This window comes from Panicum virgatum, chromosome 7N (assembly GCF_016808335.1).
Source record: "Panicum virgatum strain AP13 chromosome 7N, P.virgatum_v5, whole genome shotgun sequence".
Classification (NCBI taxonomy): domain Eukaryota; kingdom Viridiplantae; phylum Streptophyta; class Magnoliopsida; order Poales; family Poaceae; genus Panicum; species Panicum virgatum.
The window spans coordinates 33,269,927-33,287,186 of record NC_053151.1 but is presented as its reverse complement, the minus strand read 5'-3'; the positions used below and the strand labels follow the sequence as shown (position 1 = coordinate 33,287,186).

Below are 17,260 nucleotides of genomic sequence, written 5' to 3'. Positions count from 1 at the left end.
AGCAGCTCACGCGCGGCGCGTTGTCCCCTATTCATCTTCGATCTCAAGCCAGGGGAGGGAGGGGCGGTAGCCGACGAGCTAGGGGAGGGGGTGACCGGGGAGGGGTGGTAGGTGGTAAGAGCAGCCGCCAGCAAGGTCGTCGGGGGTCGGGGTGGTGGTGGAGGCAACAGAGCTTTAGGGTTCCGGGTTGCCAAGGTCCAGGGGAGCTCCATGACCGCCGGCGATAGAGGGGTCGGGGCAGCGGAGGACGAGCAGCGGCAACGGTTCGGCCTACGGAGGGCGAAGCGCCGCGGGCGGGGCAGAGTATGACACCCGGTGGGGGGTGGCCGCCGGCAGGGGCAAGGAGAGGAGGCGGTGATCGACGGGCGTCAAGTTTGGTTAGGATTTTGCTGCGGTGGAGGGCGGCAGCGAAGGTGCCGAGAGTGGCACCGGGGAGGCGGGGGAGCAGCGTGCCAAAGCTCTTCTGCGACAGGAGCGGCGAAAATCGCAGAAGCGATGAATAGACACCCTCGTCCGCTCCAACCATCGCTACCCTCTCCCCAGCTCCGGCGCCACGCTAACCTTTCTCGCCGGCACGCCGCCTTCTCCTCATGCCCATCGCAGGCCACCGCCCGGCCCCGCCCAGCTGTCACTGCCCCAGCCCCTCCCTCTAGGTCCGGTGGCCATGGAAGCCCCAGCAACCGCCACCCCTCCACCACCCCGGGCGTCAGTGACCTCGCTGGCGGCCACTCCCCGCACCACTCACCCCTCGCCGGCCACCCTCTCCCCCTCCCCTACCTCGCAACCCTCGTTCGCGGCCCTTGCTCGAGGTGGAAGATGTACAGTGCCTTGAGTGATAGCTTTGCAGTCAGTAACGCACGCGATAAATAAATGGATCGGTTTGGGAGGGGACTTGGAAGTGGAGGGAAAAGGAGAACAGACGAGTTTAATAGACGCCCTTGCTCAAGGTGGAAGATGCACGATATAGTGGCTTCTACTTTGCCTTCTGCGATAGCTTTGCATTTAGTAACGCGCGTGATAAATAGACGGATTGGTTTGGAAAGAAACTTGGAAATGGAGGGTACAGATGAATTTAACAGACGGGACTTGGCCCAGTCATCCCCTCCGCTGCTACTGCCGCCGCCGCCGCCGCCCCCGCCCACCATGGGCTAGTGCCCCTCCACCCCTTACCGTCGCAAGCCCCCCTTCGATATATTTTATAGCATGAATGTCGTCAAATGACCCGTATAGCCATAATATATGTTCGTATTGCATGATCAAGAGTGTTTTTTTTCAAAAAAGAAGAAGAAAGTAAGTGCGTATAGAAAAGAGTTCGCGTGTTTGAGGTCTTGCTGCGGGGGTTTTAAATGGAGAGATTTTGATATTTGGGTCTCAATTCAGCGGTCTTTCAAGATTTGACATCGTTATCACACTGACATGTGAGGTCAATTTGAGTCATTGACATATGGGTTAGAATGTCAAATCTTGAAAGGCACACGAGTTGGATGTCAATTTTTGAAATTTCTCATTTTTTTAAATGCCAGTTACAAAGATCAAAATTGAGACCCCTCACTGTCGCCTCGTCGGACTCGAAACTTATCTAGTATGCATATTCAGATTGATAATTTTGAGCCATGCTCGCTATCGATCTTGTCATATTTGAATTCTACTCCCTTTCGTTCTGAAGGGATATATTTTACTTTTTGTCTTATGCTCAATTCAAATGGTTAGAGAATATATTAATATTTATAATATAAAAAACATTTTCAAGACATTTTATGGTGATTTTAGTACAATTAATTGGATGCGGTTGATGCAGAAAACGTCAATAACAATCAACCAGACGGCAGACGCAGAAAAAGTCAATGTGGCACTTCAGTAGTTGCTGTAAATAGGAATGTATACATGTTCACTGACAACTTATAAACTCCGATAGGTTGTCAAAGAGGCTGACACGGCAATAGGCCAGTTACCAACCACTCTGACGATACCAAGTTTCAAAAGACGCATTATGCATCTGGGTTCCCAGCTCGCTGAAGCATTAGATCTTCTGCATGATAACAGAGTTCGCCAGACCAGCTTGCTCAACAGTCTGGGTTGGGTCGGTCAGCTGCTTGGGTGGGAAGCCAGTCTGCAGCTGATACGACCTCGCAGCTCCAGGCCGGGATGCATCAATGAAGGATCTGATGTCGCCCACAGTGTGGTGCATGTTGAACCGGGCGACCAAGCGAGTGCCATCAGCCAGCCTCAGCTGTATGGATGTAAATGGCTGGGAGTCATCTACAACGAAGCTGGTGGACCTCGAAGCAGCAGAGGCCGCTGAAGCAGGAGCAGGTGCTGAACTTTCATCTGTAGAAGAACCTCCAAGGGTTCTTCCAACACCCTGGAAAGCTGAACGAGGCCTTATCGGTTCCTACATGAGCAAGACAAGCGAGGATAAATGTACTGGACTTGAGGTATTGCGAATGCAACTAGATCAGCCATAGATGGATGAAGGGTAGAGAACTTACCCGGTAATCTTCAAGTCTTTTCATAATATTCACATGAACTGGTGTGCTTCTGTCAGCAGGCTCCAGTTCCTGGGGGCACCGGGACATCTTAAGGCTCTGAAAACCAAACAAAGGCAAGGTTGGCATGAATTCATTTAGCTATGAAGAACCACAGCAAATCTTACACCAGGAAATCTTAAGCCTCAGCAATCATGTTATTCATACTTATTCATTTACATGATATACAGAAAGATAAAAAAGGCAGCCAAACAGTCCATGATGCTCTGTTACAATACTTAACCGACAACTTAAATAGCAGCTCACCAAATCTTTATATTGAAAACAGCCCAACCTTATGCTGTACAAGACATGCATATCATGAAAAAGAAAATAACAGAGAACCAGCAATGCAGCCAAACCATTTTATGTTTTTTTTTTCTGGCACAAAACAATGGCACAGTAAGCCTGAGGTCTGTGTCAAGTTTTAATGAGTTAATTTAAGGGTGCTTTTGAGATTCCAGCTCATATTTCGAGTCAAAGACTGAGTTTCACATGTCGTGTGAACCATATATTGGGCCCAAGAAAGTGGTTGAATGACTAATGGAATTAATGGAATTTTCAACATGATAACCTGTATTAAGGCCCTGTTAGTTTCAGCTTGAAGATTGTAGCTTGCCGGATCCAACAATCTCTTAAGGCCCTGTTAGTTTCAGCTTGTAGATTGTGGCTTGCAGGACCCAACAATCTCCCTCCAATTTACTTATTGGTTTTGACATTTCTTCAGTCTATAATTCAAAAGTTTGACCATTGTTCTACTAGTGCCATTTTATGCAACAACTTTTGAACTTATTCATATGGTAGTGGTCAAAGTTTCTCAAGTTTGACGACACATTCTTATACAGTATCTACTGGAGAACAGAGGGAGTACTTGGTATAGATAAAGTTATCCAGAAATATCATGCAGAAGGAATCACCTCAATGAATTCTGCATTTGCAGGATCGTCATAGGCTCTCAGTGGACCGTCATCTACACTGAAACCATTGTTCCATAAGTGTATGACGTGGAGTATGTGAACTGGTTCCTGAGATGCAGACGCAGCCGCAGGCGCAGCAGATGGTGCTGTCTCCCCTGAAAGCAGTCGGCCAGTCCCTGTAAAGCTCCTCGAGCTGGATGACTGGCTATCAAGGAAAGGGGTTGGTGGTGCTTGGATAGCACCCGTCTGCCTCGCTTGTTCAAAGATTGCATCCACGTCATTCCTTCTAGTCGGATCTTGAACAAGCATCCCACTGCACGTATATAAAGAAAAATCACTTAAAAGAACACAAGAAAAAATAACCTCCCCCAGACCCCGCACAGTGCGGGAGCCTACGGCACTGGGTACGTCCTTTTTTTTTTGAGGTGCAAGTGCAACTATTAGAAATTCTCCTTTCTTTTGGCCTCCCACATAAAGTTCCCCCCCCCCCCAAGAGTTCCAACCAAATCAGTGCATGTTTTACAACTACCAAATTCTACATATTTAAGACTGGAAGAACCGGCCTACATACCAGGCCTGAAAGAACCGGCCACCTAAATACCAGGCACATATCGTTTTTCTTTCTTTCAAAAATCATGTTGCACATCATTGTTATACTGAAATTGAAATAATCAATCAATGTGCCCAAAGAAATTACTAGGGCATGTGTCCTCTATTGTAACTTCAAAACAACTTTTTTGCTGACTCAAATAAACTACTTAGATGTGATATCTACAATAACAATTTTTGGTACCTTAAGGCTTCAGTGGCTATGTTCAGTGTTTCTTACCCACCACCTAATGTTTATGATTCATTACATCAAATCACAATCAAAATACTCACATAACGATAAGGAATTTCAAGGCAACTTAAATAGTTAAATAAATAAAGGGTTTGCACAACAAGATTTGTATAAGAGAAATATTTTTTGCTAGCGCATCGCTACATGTGTAGAACAATTTTCCGTCATCTTTCGAGGGATGCACATTTGTGTGGGTAAGGCATGGGGCTTAAAGACAACCCTTCCCCAGACCCCGCACAGTGCGGGAAGCCTACGGCACTGGGTACGCCCTTTCGAGGGATGCACGGAATAGGTGGATATATAATTCACTACTAAATTTCGGTCAGAGAATCTAGCACAAATTTTAATATCCAACAGCTGCATTGATTTTGTTCCAAGGCGCAAAGAGCATGTTGCTTACTAGTAGTCTAAGTGTGGATGATTCGCATTTTTCACCTGGTGACTTTCCATAGACAGAAATATCGCATAATCCAAAATAAACAAGCACACGCGCACCCAAATCATGCTAAGCGCAATCCGATCATGCATAATTCCGACTAAAAAGTAGTAACTCAACTCAAATTTTTGGTTTGTTGCAACTGATAGGCTGCTACCGCTCACACAGTTGCCCAATATCTCGCAGAGCTCGCATGGGAATCAAAAGCAAATCCACGCAAAACTAACAGATGGAAACGCCGAACAAACCCAAATCCAACGAATTCACCCGGAAACCCGTTCTCACACTAACGAGAGGACCTAATAGATCAGAAACTTAAGAGGCTGCGATTCCCATACCCGCACGCACGATCGCCAGGAGACCCTACCAGTAAAGCCAATCGGTCAACATAACCCGCCGATAGAGACTGAGATATACCTCTTCTCGCCGCCGGTGTAGTACTCCTGGGGCTCGTCGGAGTCGCTGCCGCTGCCCCCGGCGCCTGGGAAGCCTGCGGGCCCGCGGTTGATGTCGGCGAGCGTGCGTATGGTGGGCCCCCCGCGGCCGCCGCCGGCCGCGGGCTTCTTCCCGCCGTTGGAGGAGGAGCTCATCGCCGGTGTGGTGGGGGATCGGGGTCGCGGCTGCTGGGGGTAGGGTTTGGCTCGCGCTTGGCTCGACGAGTCGCGTCGTGTGTACTCGGCGAGTCGAACAGCTCTGCTTCGGGTGGGTTGATAGAGGCGTGGTGGGGATTGGAATATAGGGGCCCGCGGTTGCGGAGGCATCACGCACGCGTTGCCGCAGCAGGAGAAGAAAATCGGACGGTGACGAGGACGGCGGCGGCGGTGCGATGCGACGGTGCCCCGTATCGTTAGAGGCCTGTTGGGCCGAGAAGGAACGCGCACGCACCGACGCGTCTACGCAAGAAGGCCCGATCCGAGGCTTTCGTCGTAGTCGAAGCCCATGTGTTGGATAAAGGCTAAGGGAAGTGGCGTCGTATTACAGGTGCTTGTACTCGTGTAACAACGATATCTCTCTTATCTTTGGATTGCTCATGTCCTATCCTAAGCAATCCAAGGAATATTATCTCGATGATTATTTACTTATTACGTGCCTAGAGGGACCCTTCAAAAAAGAGGTTGGTCGAAAATATTCTCAATCGATGATGTTGTAATCATACGAGGCATTAATTGTCCGGAACCGATTAGGATTCCGATTAATTTATTCAAGATCCGATTATGATTCTGATTGATTTGTCCAGGTTTCAATTAGGATTTCGATTGACGAAAGGCTAGTCCGACTTGCATATGGGATGAACAAAGTCCACATGTCAACAACACAAGACGGACCAAACCAAAAATTTAGGTGAAAACCTTACTCGCTATAGATTGAGATCAGTATTTTTCGGAGAGAGAGAGAGGCAGCATTGATCAGACAATCTGACTCGTGGCATCGTCAAACTACCAACCTGCAGTTGGATGACTCAGCGTCTCATCATATCCAGCATCGTACGGTCTCTTGGGAATATCTTATCGGATTGTGTCGATTAGAAGTTCATATGGAACAAGGTTAAGAACAGCCATGGTGTAACGGTGCTCTGCCAATCCACACCCGTCCCTCCAGAAAACAAATACCAGCCCGGCCGCCGAGAGCAGCTCCTCGTCGCCCTCTACCTCTTTCTATCCATAACCTGTTTCGCACGCGCCAGCCCTCACTTGATCGCCCTCTCCATAATTGGCATCATGGTTGGTATCTCGTTGCTGCACAACTAGCTATAGTCTCTCGATCCTGACCGATGTAACTTACTTTGCGTGCGTGCACGTTGCATGCAGGTCTCCGCCGGCGGCGGCCCCGACGACGACGGCTTGGTGGTGGATTACAAGGGCGACCCGGTGGACAAGTCCAGCACCGGCGGCTGGCTCGCCGCCGCCCTCATCACCGGTACGTGTGCTGATGCTTGCCCTGTGTTCGCTCGCTCGCGCGTGTTTCTGATGAGATCATGCTGTCCCGGCCGGTGTTCCCAGGCACGGAGCTCGCGGAGCGGGTGGGCGTGATGGGCGTCTCGACGAACATGGTGACGTACCTCGTCGGCCCCCTGCACCTCTCCAACGCCCGGTCGGCCAACATCGTCACCAACTTCATGGGCACGCTCAACCTCCTCGCCTTCCTCGGCGGCTTCGTCGCCGACGCCAAGCTCGGCCGCTACCGCACCATCGCCGCCTCCGCCACAGTCGCCACCACCGTACGTGACAACTCAAACATGTTTCGCGGCATCACGAGATCTCGTGCTGTGGTCTCTGCTGACGCTGCGTCCGTGCACGCATGATCTGTTTTTTTTTTTTGTAATAATCCGTCGCTTCATTATTGCAGGGGTTGGCCCTGCTGGCGGCGAGCACGGCGGTGCCCGGGATGCGGCCACCGCCGTGCGCCCCGGCGGACGGTGGCGGGTGCGCGGCGGCGAGCGGCAGGCAGATGGCGCTGCTGTTCCTGGCGCTGTACACGATCGCGGTGGGCGCGGGCGGGCTGAAGGCGAACGTGTCCGGGCTGGGCACGGACCAGTTCGACGGGCGCGACCCGCGGGAGGGCCGCGCCGAGGTGTTCTTCTTCAGCCGCTTCTACTTCCTGGTCAGCCTGGGCTCGCTCTTCGCCGCCACCGTGCTGGTGTACGTGCAGGACAACGTCGGCCGCGCCTGGGGGTACGGCATCTCGGCGGTCGTGATGGCGGCCGCCACGGCGGTGTTCGTGGCCGGCACGCGGAGGTACCGGTGCCGGAGGCCCCGGGGGAGCCCGCTCACGGTGATCGGCCGCGTGCTCTGGGCGGCGTGGCGGAACAGGAAGCTGCCCTGCCCCGCGGACGCCAGCGAGCTCCGCGGCTTCAGCAGGGCCAAGGTGCCGCACACCGACAGGCTCAGGTAATTAGTTTGTATGGAACGCTCGCTCGTACAGTCTTCTTACTGTACGTAGCGTTGCTTTGCATTTTCGTATATATATTTTTCACGCGAATTTACTATTTCACCAATCGATCTAGTAGTATCTTGTCTTTAACTTACTCGTGAGCAGATAACTTAATTAATTACTGGCTTCCAATTTTTTGTGATCATTAATTAATTTTGTAAATCGGCGATGCCACAGAATTAAGAAGGCGCGCCTGCGTAGTAGATCGGGTAGCAAAAGTAGTTGTCATGAAGCCAATTAGCTAGACTATTGACACAGAATCATGATGACATGACAGATGTGTATTTAAGTTGTAGTATAGGACACGAGAAGGGTGCTAATCTCGATTGCTACTACAAGTATTGGAAGAAATCAGATCACGAAAACGTGGTAATCTGGATTGTGGACTGATAAGGGTTTCATACACTGCATATAGTAAATGTGTGTATTAGTAGAAGGCTAGAAGCATAATCCTTCCTCGTTTGTAAGTAGCTAGGAGTACTGACTAAGGCGGTCGAAATAATGATGAACAAGAGAATCTGAAGAGGGAAAGTCGTGTGATCTTGCCAATACAACACGTAAGATCATGCTAGGATAAGGAAACAGCCAAGGCAAGAATTTAACCCCAAACTGAATGTACTAGGTCCACGAGCCGATCACATCGAATACGATAATGCCCACACATAGCTGCCCATCGCAGCTGGTCACTTGTACTTGGGCACTGAAGGGAGGTCACCGACATGCCAAGTTACAACATCTTCTCCTCCAAAAGAAACGTAGCACTGACGGTTCGGGAGCGAAGCTTGGGGCGTTTTTGGGAACACCATGGACGATTTTCCCAGCTCGCATAAACTTTGCCGGAACGGCCTAGAGCACATCGTCCATGGCTCCATGCTTTCAGCAGATTTTGTAGGGTAAACACACTGAATTGGGGAGCGAACGATGGCAATCAACATACTATATATCCACAAACATCAAAGTTGACAGCGAAAGATTATGTGAATCCTAATACGAACAATTTTTGTTTTATTTTATTTGTTTATTTGCTTTAATTTGCATGGGAGCTGTAGACAATTTAGCATTTTTTTCGTTTTTTTTTAATTTTTTGCAACAACAGGTTTCTGGACAAAGCTGCCATCGTGGACGCGGACCTGACGTCGGCGCACCCGGCGGTGGCAGCGGGGCCGACGCTGACGGAGGTGGAGGAGGTGAAGATGGTGGTCAAGCTGCTCCCGATCTGGTCCACCTGCATCCTCTTCTGGACGGTGTACTCCCAGATGAACACCTTCACGGTCGAGCAGGCGTCGCGGATGAACCGCCGCGTCGGCGGCGGCGGCTTCGTCGTCCCCGCGGGGTCCATGGCCGTCTTCCTGTACCTGGCCATCCTCCTCTTCACGTCGCTCAACGAGCGCTTGCTCGTCCCGCTCGCGCGGCGCGTCACGGGGCGCCGGGAGGGCCTGGCCTCGCTGCAGCGCGTGGGCGCGGGGCTGGTGCTCTCCACGATCGCCATGGTCGCCGCCGCGCTCGTCGAGAAGAAGCGCCGCGACGCGTCGGGCGGCGCCGCCATCAGCGCGTTCTGGCTGGTGCCGCAGCTCTTCCTGGTGGGCGCCAGCGAGGCGTTCGGGTACGTCGGGCAGCTGGAGTTCTTCATCCGGGAGGCCCCCGAGCGGATGAAGTCCATGAGCACGGGCCTGTTCCTCACCACCCTGTCCATGGGGTTCTACCTGAGCAGCGCGCTCGTGGCCGCCGTCGGCGCCGCCACGGGGGGCGCTTGGGTGCGGGACAACCTGGACGACGGGAGGCTGGACCTGTTCTACTGGATGCTCGCCGGGCTCGGCGTGTTCAACTTCGTGGGGTTCCTTTGCTTCGCGAGCCGGCACGAGTACAAGCGCGAGGCGCCCGCCGCGCCGGTCACGGCGACGGCGATCACGCGGGCGCGGGCCGTGGAGCTGACGAACCAGCCGGAGGAGGACGCGGTGATGGTGGCCATGGCCGTGAATATGATCGACGTCTAGGCGTGAAGAAGTGTGCGTGTTGCTGCCGCTGTGTAATCTGCGTTGTGTATATACAGCTCAAAAGTTCTCTGGAGCTGGGTTATTAACTGTGCATTGAGTAGTTTCTAATCGGACCTTGCCAGCTGCCGTGTTTTTATTTTCCTTTTCCTCAAGTTTTTGCAAAAAGGAAACCACGGGAAGTAGTAAGGTATTTTTTAGGATTTACTCCTCTTAAGGTGACTTATAGATCTTGTACTTGCGTAACTCACTAATATGGACTGTTGGATCCCGTCCAGAATCAATCTGGGTGTCTTGTTTTGTTTTGTTTTTGTTTTTATTTTTCTATTTATTATTATTATTATTTTCCTTTTGCACTTTGCATGTCTGTCAAGAATCAAATTTGTTTTTTTTCTTTTTTTTAAAAAAAAGGTTTAGTCGTAGATGCTCGTATGATCGCTCATGATTTGGAACTAGGTCGAGTATGTAGAATGGGGGGGGGGGACACTGGAGAGCGGTCATTCGCCAGGACCGGTTGCAGCGAATGGGTACGTCTTTTACTGTTCTTCTTCTTCCTCCCTCCTCCTTCCTCCTTCCTTCTTCCCCCCGTCGCCCCCGCCGCCGACCACCTCCTCCGGCTCCGCCGCCCTCCCTAACCGAGCACGCCACCGTCACGCCGTCTTCTCCCGTCGCCCCCACCGCCGGCCACAGCCCACCGGTTGTCCGGTCCCGCGCCGCCGCGCCCTCCGCCGGCCAACCCGCCTCCACCGCCGGGCCGCCGCCACCCCCGGACCCTCCTCTATGGCCGGCAGACATGGAGCCGCCCCCACCCCCAAGCAACCTGGACTCTAAGGCCGCCGCCGGCCCGCTCCGCCCACCTCCCACCCTCCCTGGCCGCCCCCTCCCCCTCCCCCAAACCCTAGCTCGTGCCGCCTCCCGCCGGAGGAGTCGCGCGCGGCTACTCGCGCGCCGCTACCCGTAGCGGCGCTCGCGTGCCAACTAAGAAATCTGGGGGAATGGGCACTATCACACATCTTTAAAACATTTTATTTTGTCCCTAGAGCTAGAGTGGTGACAGGTTGTTCCTAAGGCAAGGATCAAACGGATTGGAAATTCTAGAGTGGATAGAGCTGTATGAGCATGTATACCACTATCTGAATCCAGAAAACAAATGCTAACTCAATAACTTTCCTGGCCGCCGACATCGTAACGCTGCTAGTTTGGGACATTTTTCCAGATCAGGCCGTTGCAGTGAAAGTGATCAAATCTAGGTGGGAATCGGACTGGCGCGCGGACGCAGCGTGCTACCAATTTTTTTTCGCGACCGTGTCTGAGCACGATTTTCATTAAGAAAAAATTAGTTACAGACACAATTTTGATGCGGCCACACAAAGCTTGACCAATATAAAAGCACAAAAAACTAAAAATAGAGAAACACTGAAAAACCAAACACAAACCAAAACACATAACGACAACACAGATAGCAACAAACAATACGAGGAGGACAACACCCTCCATCAGAAAACTAAAGAAACCCACACCACAAGCATGCTACCAACGTGTTTCGGAAGATTTTCTCGAACTGGACAAACCTTTCAAACAAGCAATGAAGCAAGGACGTGAGTCCGTGACACTGGTTGTTGCTGTGTGTGTTTTTACTTTCTCTTCTATTGCATTAGTTAATATTTTGCAAACGCTCGTGGTTGCGAGGCTGCCCGCCAGCGTTCGACCCCGTGATCGCAATGCTAGTGTCACACCGGGTGCTGAGGCCTGTGTGTGGGTGTGCGTGCGTGTGTGTGAAGGTGTGCGTGCGTGTGTGTGACGCATTCCGAGACTACTCGGACAATCTCGTCTGCGTTGAGTCCGGTCAGCATGGGCGCCCAAAATTTTACATGACTCCCCAGTGCTTTTAGGTGCTTTCAAAAAAAAAAGTAGTAGTAAGGGCATAAGGCTGATTTGCGTTTCTGTTCAGGCTGAAATTCGATAATATCTACCAATGTTTAAAATCGCAGGCTATAGAATTTAGCGGAAGCTTAGCCAAAACGCTATTTTACCGCTATAACGGCGCTATTCGGCGCTATAGCGCGCTAATGAGCATCGCGACAGCTACTTCTGGCCGCTATAGCGGCACTATTTTAGCGCTATAGCATGCTATTTTTTACATTGATATGTACCAACGGTATCAGATTCATATCACAGGCTCCATGTAACTCTCCATCTTCTTAGCTTAACAGTTTATATATAAAAGCCCAGAGAACAAAGCATCATGCATGTCATGGGCGACCTACCTTTGCCCACTAGGCTTCTTTTGCTGTCAGCACAGACGTCCAGCCATCGACAGATCGCACGACGAGACCAGCCGCCTTTTTTCTGCCAAAAGTCGCGGGGAGATGTAGACGCTGGTGGCCTGGTGGGCGGTGGCGACACGGCGACACCCCACCCACACTCACAGTCTGCACGACGACACGGGTGGCGTGGCGGGTCGGGGCGCCCGCGCCCGTACACGACAACGTGTGCGTGCACCAATCTCCTCGCTGCTCTCACATAGTCACATGGCAAGCGGGCACGCCCGTCTCTCAATAATCGCGCGCTCCTAGCATTTTTTCCCGAAAAAAAAAACCTTCGCCTTTCGTCGCAACCGAGGGTCTGTTGGGAGCGCTACACAACACTAAAAACAGTTCCACTCTTAAAAAGACTAGTGGATTGCGCGCGCGTTGCGCGCGCTCATAATTTCTTTATATTAAATCAATATTCAATATGGTTAGAGAAGATATGTGGGCGTATTTATATTTACCGTGTATTTGTTTCTTTTTTTTAGAGTTTGATAAATAGCTAATGTAATTAATTAAGCTTTTGTGCTACAAAATGCATATAGGTACGAACTCACAGTAGATAACTATAATATTAATATTATACATTATTTATAGGGAATTATAATAGACAATAGATTACCTTTATGTTACAACAAAACACTTTTTTTATATGTACAACAAAACACATTTGGTGCTCTAGTAAAAGGCTAGAAACTACCAAGTACATAATCTAAATTCGAGCTGTAGTTGCAACTGTTTTGGGATGGTCTGAAAAGAGTTGCGCGCATAATTCCCTTTTAATCTTAGAGGTAATTATCATGATAGTAAAAAATATTTTCATTTGCAGGGGAATGTACATTTATGAAAATGGTATGTACATCTTTTTTTATAAGATCTAACGGGGAAAAGAGAAACAAGAAGTAAGTTAACGTTTTAGAAAATTCTATTTTTTTTCCAGGTGTAACCAAAGAAGATCTAACGGGTCTTAGTTTGTGCAAAACATCCCAGATAGCTGATGTATAGCCCAAGTATTAAGGAGTGCATGTATGATAGTGTAAGCTGCTCAGGCAGCACAAGGAGCATTTTTTGGTCGTTGAAGAGTTAGGTGATTGCCTTTTTGTTTCAGAAAGCGCGATAACTGTTTGATTAAAGATTTAGTAGAGTTATCATTGTCATAAGATGGGCAAAGTAACTAAATGGTCCATACATATTAGCATTCCAATAGTTCGAGGATACTTTTGCTGAAATAGCCCGATCAATCACATTTGGTTAAGGTAGCAAGATGCAAAATATTTGCAATGGAATTGTGCTCTCTTGTTGGCCATACAGACATGCACCATTGCTTTATTTTCAAAATGCTGCGCAAAATTAAACAAGCAATTCTAATATGGAACGAAGAACTTAAATACTTAATATGCATCAGCTAGAGGTTTAGTTCTCATAACTATTAATTCTTACTAAGGCACTCCAAGTGCTGTTGGTGATCCTTGGTCATGGCTTTGTACAGCTAGTACCGTGCTTAGGTGGTGCTGATGAGCATGTCTGATAGCAGCATTGTAGACCTTGAAAAGATGCTGCCATCATCAGGTAGTGCTCATGCAGTTGCTGGAGTACCTGAAGCAATTCCATTGCTGGTTTCTTAGATGGATTGGATTTATCCTGCAGGTAATCAGCATATGGAAGTCTTGTTATTAAAGTGGACAAATCTATGTTAAAGTATGTCAAGCTGACATAATAATTTAATTTGTGTAGCATACCATCAAAAGGAGGCCGACTGCCAATAGAAGCTAGATTACAACTTAATGGGTCATGCACCAGCTAGTAAGGTACTGCCACGAAACGATTAAATAAGCAGGATCAAATGTGAACCATGCAGCTTCGATAATGTGGGCCAATGTCAGCAGTAAAGGAGTAACCATCTAAAGTAGAAAGGTTGTGGATACACTTAACTGCAAGCTTGTTTCTTTCACCTTTTGGTAAGCAAATGATGAAGATAACTGTCCATATAAGTGTGCCTGAGCTGACACAGAGTTTTATGTTCTTGATCAGGGTTTTGCATAGCCATCTAAATGGGTGCAAGCGTGGAGGTAAACGTGAGTTTATGTAGCTGATAATAGGTCGCATCCATGCTGGTACTGGTGGCAGTTTCAGCCCACAATACACAAAGATCAGGTGTAACGGCCTTCTCCATATGACTGCTGCCACTGTGGCTACAACAATGGCTAGTATGAAATGAAGCGGCTTCTTGGGGTTAAAGCGTAGTGGAAATTGAAGCGACACGGACAGCGCAGCATCTATTAGAGGAATGGCTAGTTCAAGAGGAGGTTGGAAGTTGCTCCCTGTAGCAACTCCTATTGTTGCCTCACCTCCTGTGGCGGTTTCACTCTGCTCCTCCATTTCTGCAGAATAGAAAAAGTTCATAGTAAAAGGAAGTATGATGGTTGGCTAGTTAGAGTATTTGCAGGGACATAAATATCTGCTGCTTGTTTTCTTTTCAAAGTATTTTGTATACAAAGTCAATGCAGCTTGGCAGGTACGATAATAGCAATTAAAATATTAATGTTTCAGTTCTTTATCTAAAAGAAGGAAAGCGTTGTATTCTCACTTGATTGAGCATGGAAATTTTCTATCACAGGGTGCTCATACCAAATTAAACAGGTAACTACATGTAAAGGGAATAGCGAGTTATACTAATGCTTTGGGCAATAAGAGTTTAATAAACAGCAAATAAATGAACATGTTACCTACAATGTGGTGGGAAAATTGTTTCAGGATGTAAAAAATCATCAGTAACTATAGATGCAGATGCTGACGACGACATTTAAATTCACGGTAACTGAAATACAACTGGATTGGAACCTGTCTGTGGCTCTGAAGCAGCATGTGATGAGGATCCCATTTATGCAGTCACTAATAGCGTCGATAACTGACTGAAGCTTGATGTCTGAATACAAAGAGTATCTACAGATCCTGTTTTCAGAGTGGAAACTTCATTTGCTAGCTACGAAATGAGCAATCTGGCCGACCTGTTCAGGAGAGAATTTTTAGATCGAGAGAGAACAGCAGTACTTCTAAAGCAGAAGATGTAGTAGTATTTCCATTATGGGTCTGCAACCAAATATGAATGTGTAAATCCAAGTTTTTATGTGTGCGCAGACACTTTACCTGAGTCTCTGCAGATCCAAGCAGCTTGGTTTTTTCCTCGGCTTCCTGCTGACTGCTGCTCCTTGCTGGAAGACGAAGAGGAGGTGACTATAATAGCAATTAAAATGTTAATGTTTCAGTTCTTTATCTAAAAGAGGGAAAGCGTTGTATTCTCACTTGATTGAGCATGGAAATTTTCTATCACAGGGTGCTCATACCAAATTAAACAGGTAACTACATGTAAAGGGAATAGCGAGTTATACTAATGCTTTGGGCAATAAGAGTTTAATAAACAGCAAATGAATGAACATGTTACCTACAATGTGGTGGGAAAATTGTTTCAGGATGTAAAAAATCATCAGTAACTATAGATGCAGATGCTGACGACGACATTTAAATTCACGGTAACTGAAATACAACTGGATTGGAACCTGTCTGTGGCTCTGAAGCAGCATGTGATGGGGATCCCATTTATGCAGTCACTAATAGCGTCGATAACTGACTGAAGCTTGATGTCTGAATACAAAGAGTATCTACAGATCCTGTTTTCAGAGTGGAAACTTCATTTGCTGGCTACGAAATGAGCAATCTGGCCGACCTGTTCAGGAGAGAATTTTTAGATCGAGAGAGAACAGCAGTACTTCTAAAGCAGAAGATGTAGTAGCATTTCCATTATGGGTCTGCAACGAAATATGAATGTGTAAATCCAAGTTTTTATGTGTGCGCAGACACTTTACCTGAGTCTCTGCAGATCCAAGCAGCTTGGTTTTTTCCTCGGCTTCCTGCTGACTGCTGCTCCTTGCTGGAAGACGAAGAGGAGGTGAGCTGTAGAACTTGTACCCGTATAGTTGTGGTTTTATCTCGCTTAGCAGGGTGAATATTCGTTAGTGCAGAGTTGTATTTCAATTCTGCGTGTAATCTGATTTCTCCTTCATCTCTTCTGAGAGGAGCAGTACCTGAGATCTCGAGGTCGATAAAATAAGAGTTGAACTGGGGCACGCGTCGGGGCGCTGGAATCGGCGTTCGGTGTCGTCGTCGAATCCGTCGAGCTTCCGCAGGGCGTGGACCAGCCCCGCGCTTCAGACCGGAGTTGCTGCTGAAGTAGGCCCAGCAGTGCTCGCAGCGGGGGACGCGGTCGCCGCCGGTGAGCGGAGAGCAACGACGCCGTTACGGCCGCGGACTGGGAGCGGCGGTCGCCGCCGGGCCGACCACGAGCGAGGAACCGTGGTGCTGGGCAGGCCGCGGGGAGGCGGCTGCGGTGGCGACGGACCGACCATGGGCGGCTACGGCCGCGACGGACCGACCGCGGGCGAGGAGCGGCGAAGTCGGGCCAGCCATGTGCATTCGCTTCGGACCGGCCGTGGGCGGGCAGCGGCGAAGGCAGCGGCCTCGTGCCGCTCGGCCATACCAGCTGCGGCGCGAGGACAGGCAGTGGTCGACCGAGACGAGGGGAAGAAGAATGAGAATGTAGGCGGGGGCCTCCGCGGTGACGAGGGCGTCGCAGAGAAGGAGGCCCAGGGCGCCGCGCCCTTTGGCGGCCGGAGCGGAGGCGGCATGATGCGGAGCCCGCCCGGTCTGCTCGCCACGCCGCGCCCCTCTTCTGCCGCCGGTGCGAGTGGAGAGAGCAGGGGGGCGCCAGGAGAAGCATCGCCGCCGGCGCCGTCTCCGTATGCTCCGAGGAGGTCAAAGAAAGATCCAGAATCGAGATATTTTCGAGGTGCTACAGTTGGCACGGTGAGAACCGATCGTCACCGTCAATTACAAATCGAATGGACAGTAAAAATTTTACTGTCGTGGCCATCTCCAGAGCTCACGGAGCCGCGGGGGAATCATATATAGAAATATCCCAACCTTCACTCCATTCAAAAAAACAGCTCCACTCTATTTTTTTTCCAACTCCTCATGCTATACCAATTCTTAGAGCTAGTGGAGCTAGATAAAATTACACATCATTCCACACATTAAACAGATAACGGTTGGATCTTTCTCTTCTATCCTCCCACTGACACTCACACTCTTGTGGACGTGCGAGCCGTGCTGTGTCGCTCCCGCCGGCTATTACTGCCGCTCCCATCCTTGTTCGCCGTTAATCTGCCTCCTTCCCCTCTCTCGTCGGCGACCTCCACCCCTTCTCCTCTCTCGCTGGCGGTGGCTCCCTCCGCTGTCGCATCTATAGGCTCTCGT

At 49.5% G+C, this 17,260-nt stretch overlaps 3 protein-coding genes across 9 annotated transcripts; 1 reads left to right on the top strand and 2 right to left on the bottom strand.

The window, feature by feature from the left end:
• Nucleotides 1-1,828: 1,828 nt before the first annotated feature.
• Nucleotides 1,829-5,434, bottom strand: LOC120682378 (plant UBX domain-containing protein 4-like). Its single transcript, XM_039964247.1, has 4 exons — nt 5,137-5,434; nt 3,443-3,755; nt 2,490-2,585; nt 1,829-2,392 (listed from the first exon to the last, which is right to left on the bottom strand). Exons 1-4 carry the CDS (start codon nt 5,307-5,309, stop codon nt 2,021-2,023), a joined length of 954 nt encoding a protein of 317 aa, XP_039820181.1. The 5' UTR covers nt 5,310-5,434; the 3' UTR covers nt 1,829-2,020.
• Nucleotides 5,435-6,733: 1,299 nt separating this feature from the next.
• LOC120683374 (protein NRT1/ PTR FAMILY 6.4-like) lies at nt 6,734-9,843 on the top strand. Its single transcript, XM_039965452.1, has 3 exons — nt 6,734-6,937; nt 7,066-7,607; nt 8,747-9,843. Exons 1-3 carry the CDS (start codon nt 6,749-6,751, stop codon nt 9,642-9,644), a joined length of 1,629 nt encoding a protein of 542 aa, XP_039821386.1. The 5' UTR covers nt 6,734-6,748; the 3' UTR covers nt 9,645-9,843.
• A 3,353-nt stretch (nt 9,844-13,196) lies between these two features.
• On the bottom strand, nt 13,197-16,896 carry LOC120681877. 7 transcript variants are annotated; one of them, XR_005678121.1, is made up of 8 exons: nt 16,033-16,874; nt 15,814-15,940; nt 15,508-15,674; nt 15,254-15,310; nt 15,098-15,162; nt 14,792-14,958; nt 13,690-14,331; nt 13,197-13,591 (listed from the first exon to the last, which is right to left on the bottom strand). XR_005678121.1 is itself a non-coding variant. In XM_039963529.1 (3 exons), the coding sequence occupies exons 1-3, from the start codon at nt 16,722-16,724 to the stop codon at nt 15,639-15,641; spliced, it is 855 nt and encodes a 284-aa protein (XP_039819463.1). In that variant the 5' UTR covers nt 16,725-16,896; the 3' UTR covers nt 15,627-15,638. The 7 variants fall into 7 exon arrangements, 1 of the variants encoding a protein (XP_039819463.1); XR_005678123.1 differs by having other exon boundaries at nt 15,254-15,674; nt 15,814-15,878; nt 16,033-16,879; XR_005678118.1 differs by having other exon boundaries at nt 15,254-15,674; nt 16,033-16,875.
• Between the last annotated feature and the right edge of the window lie 364 nt (nt 16,897-17,260).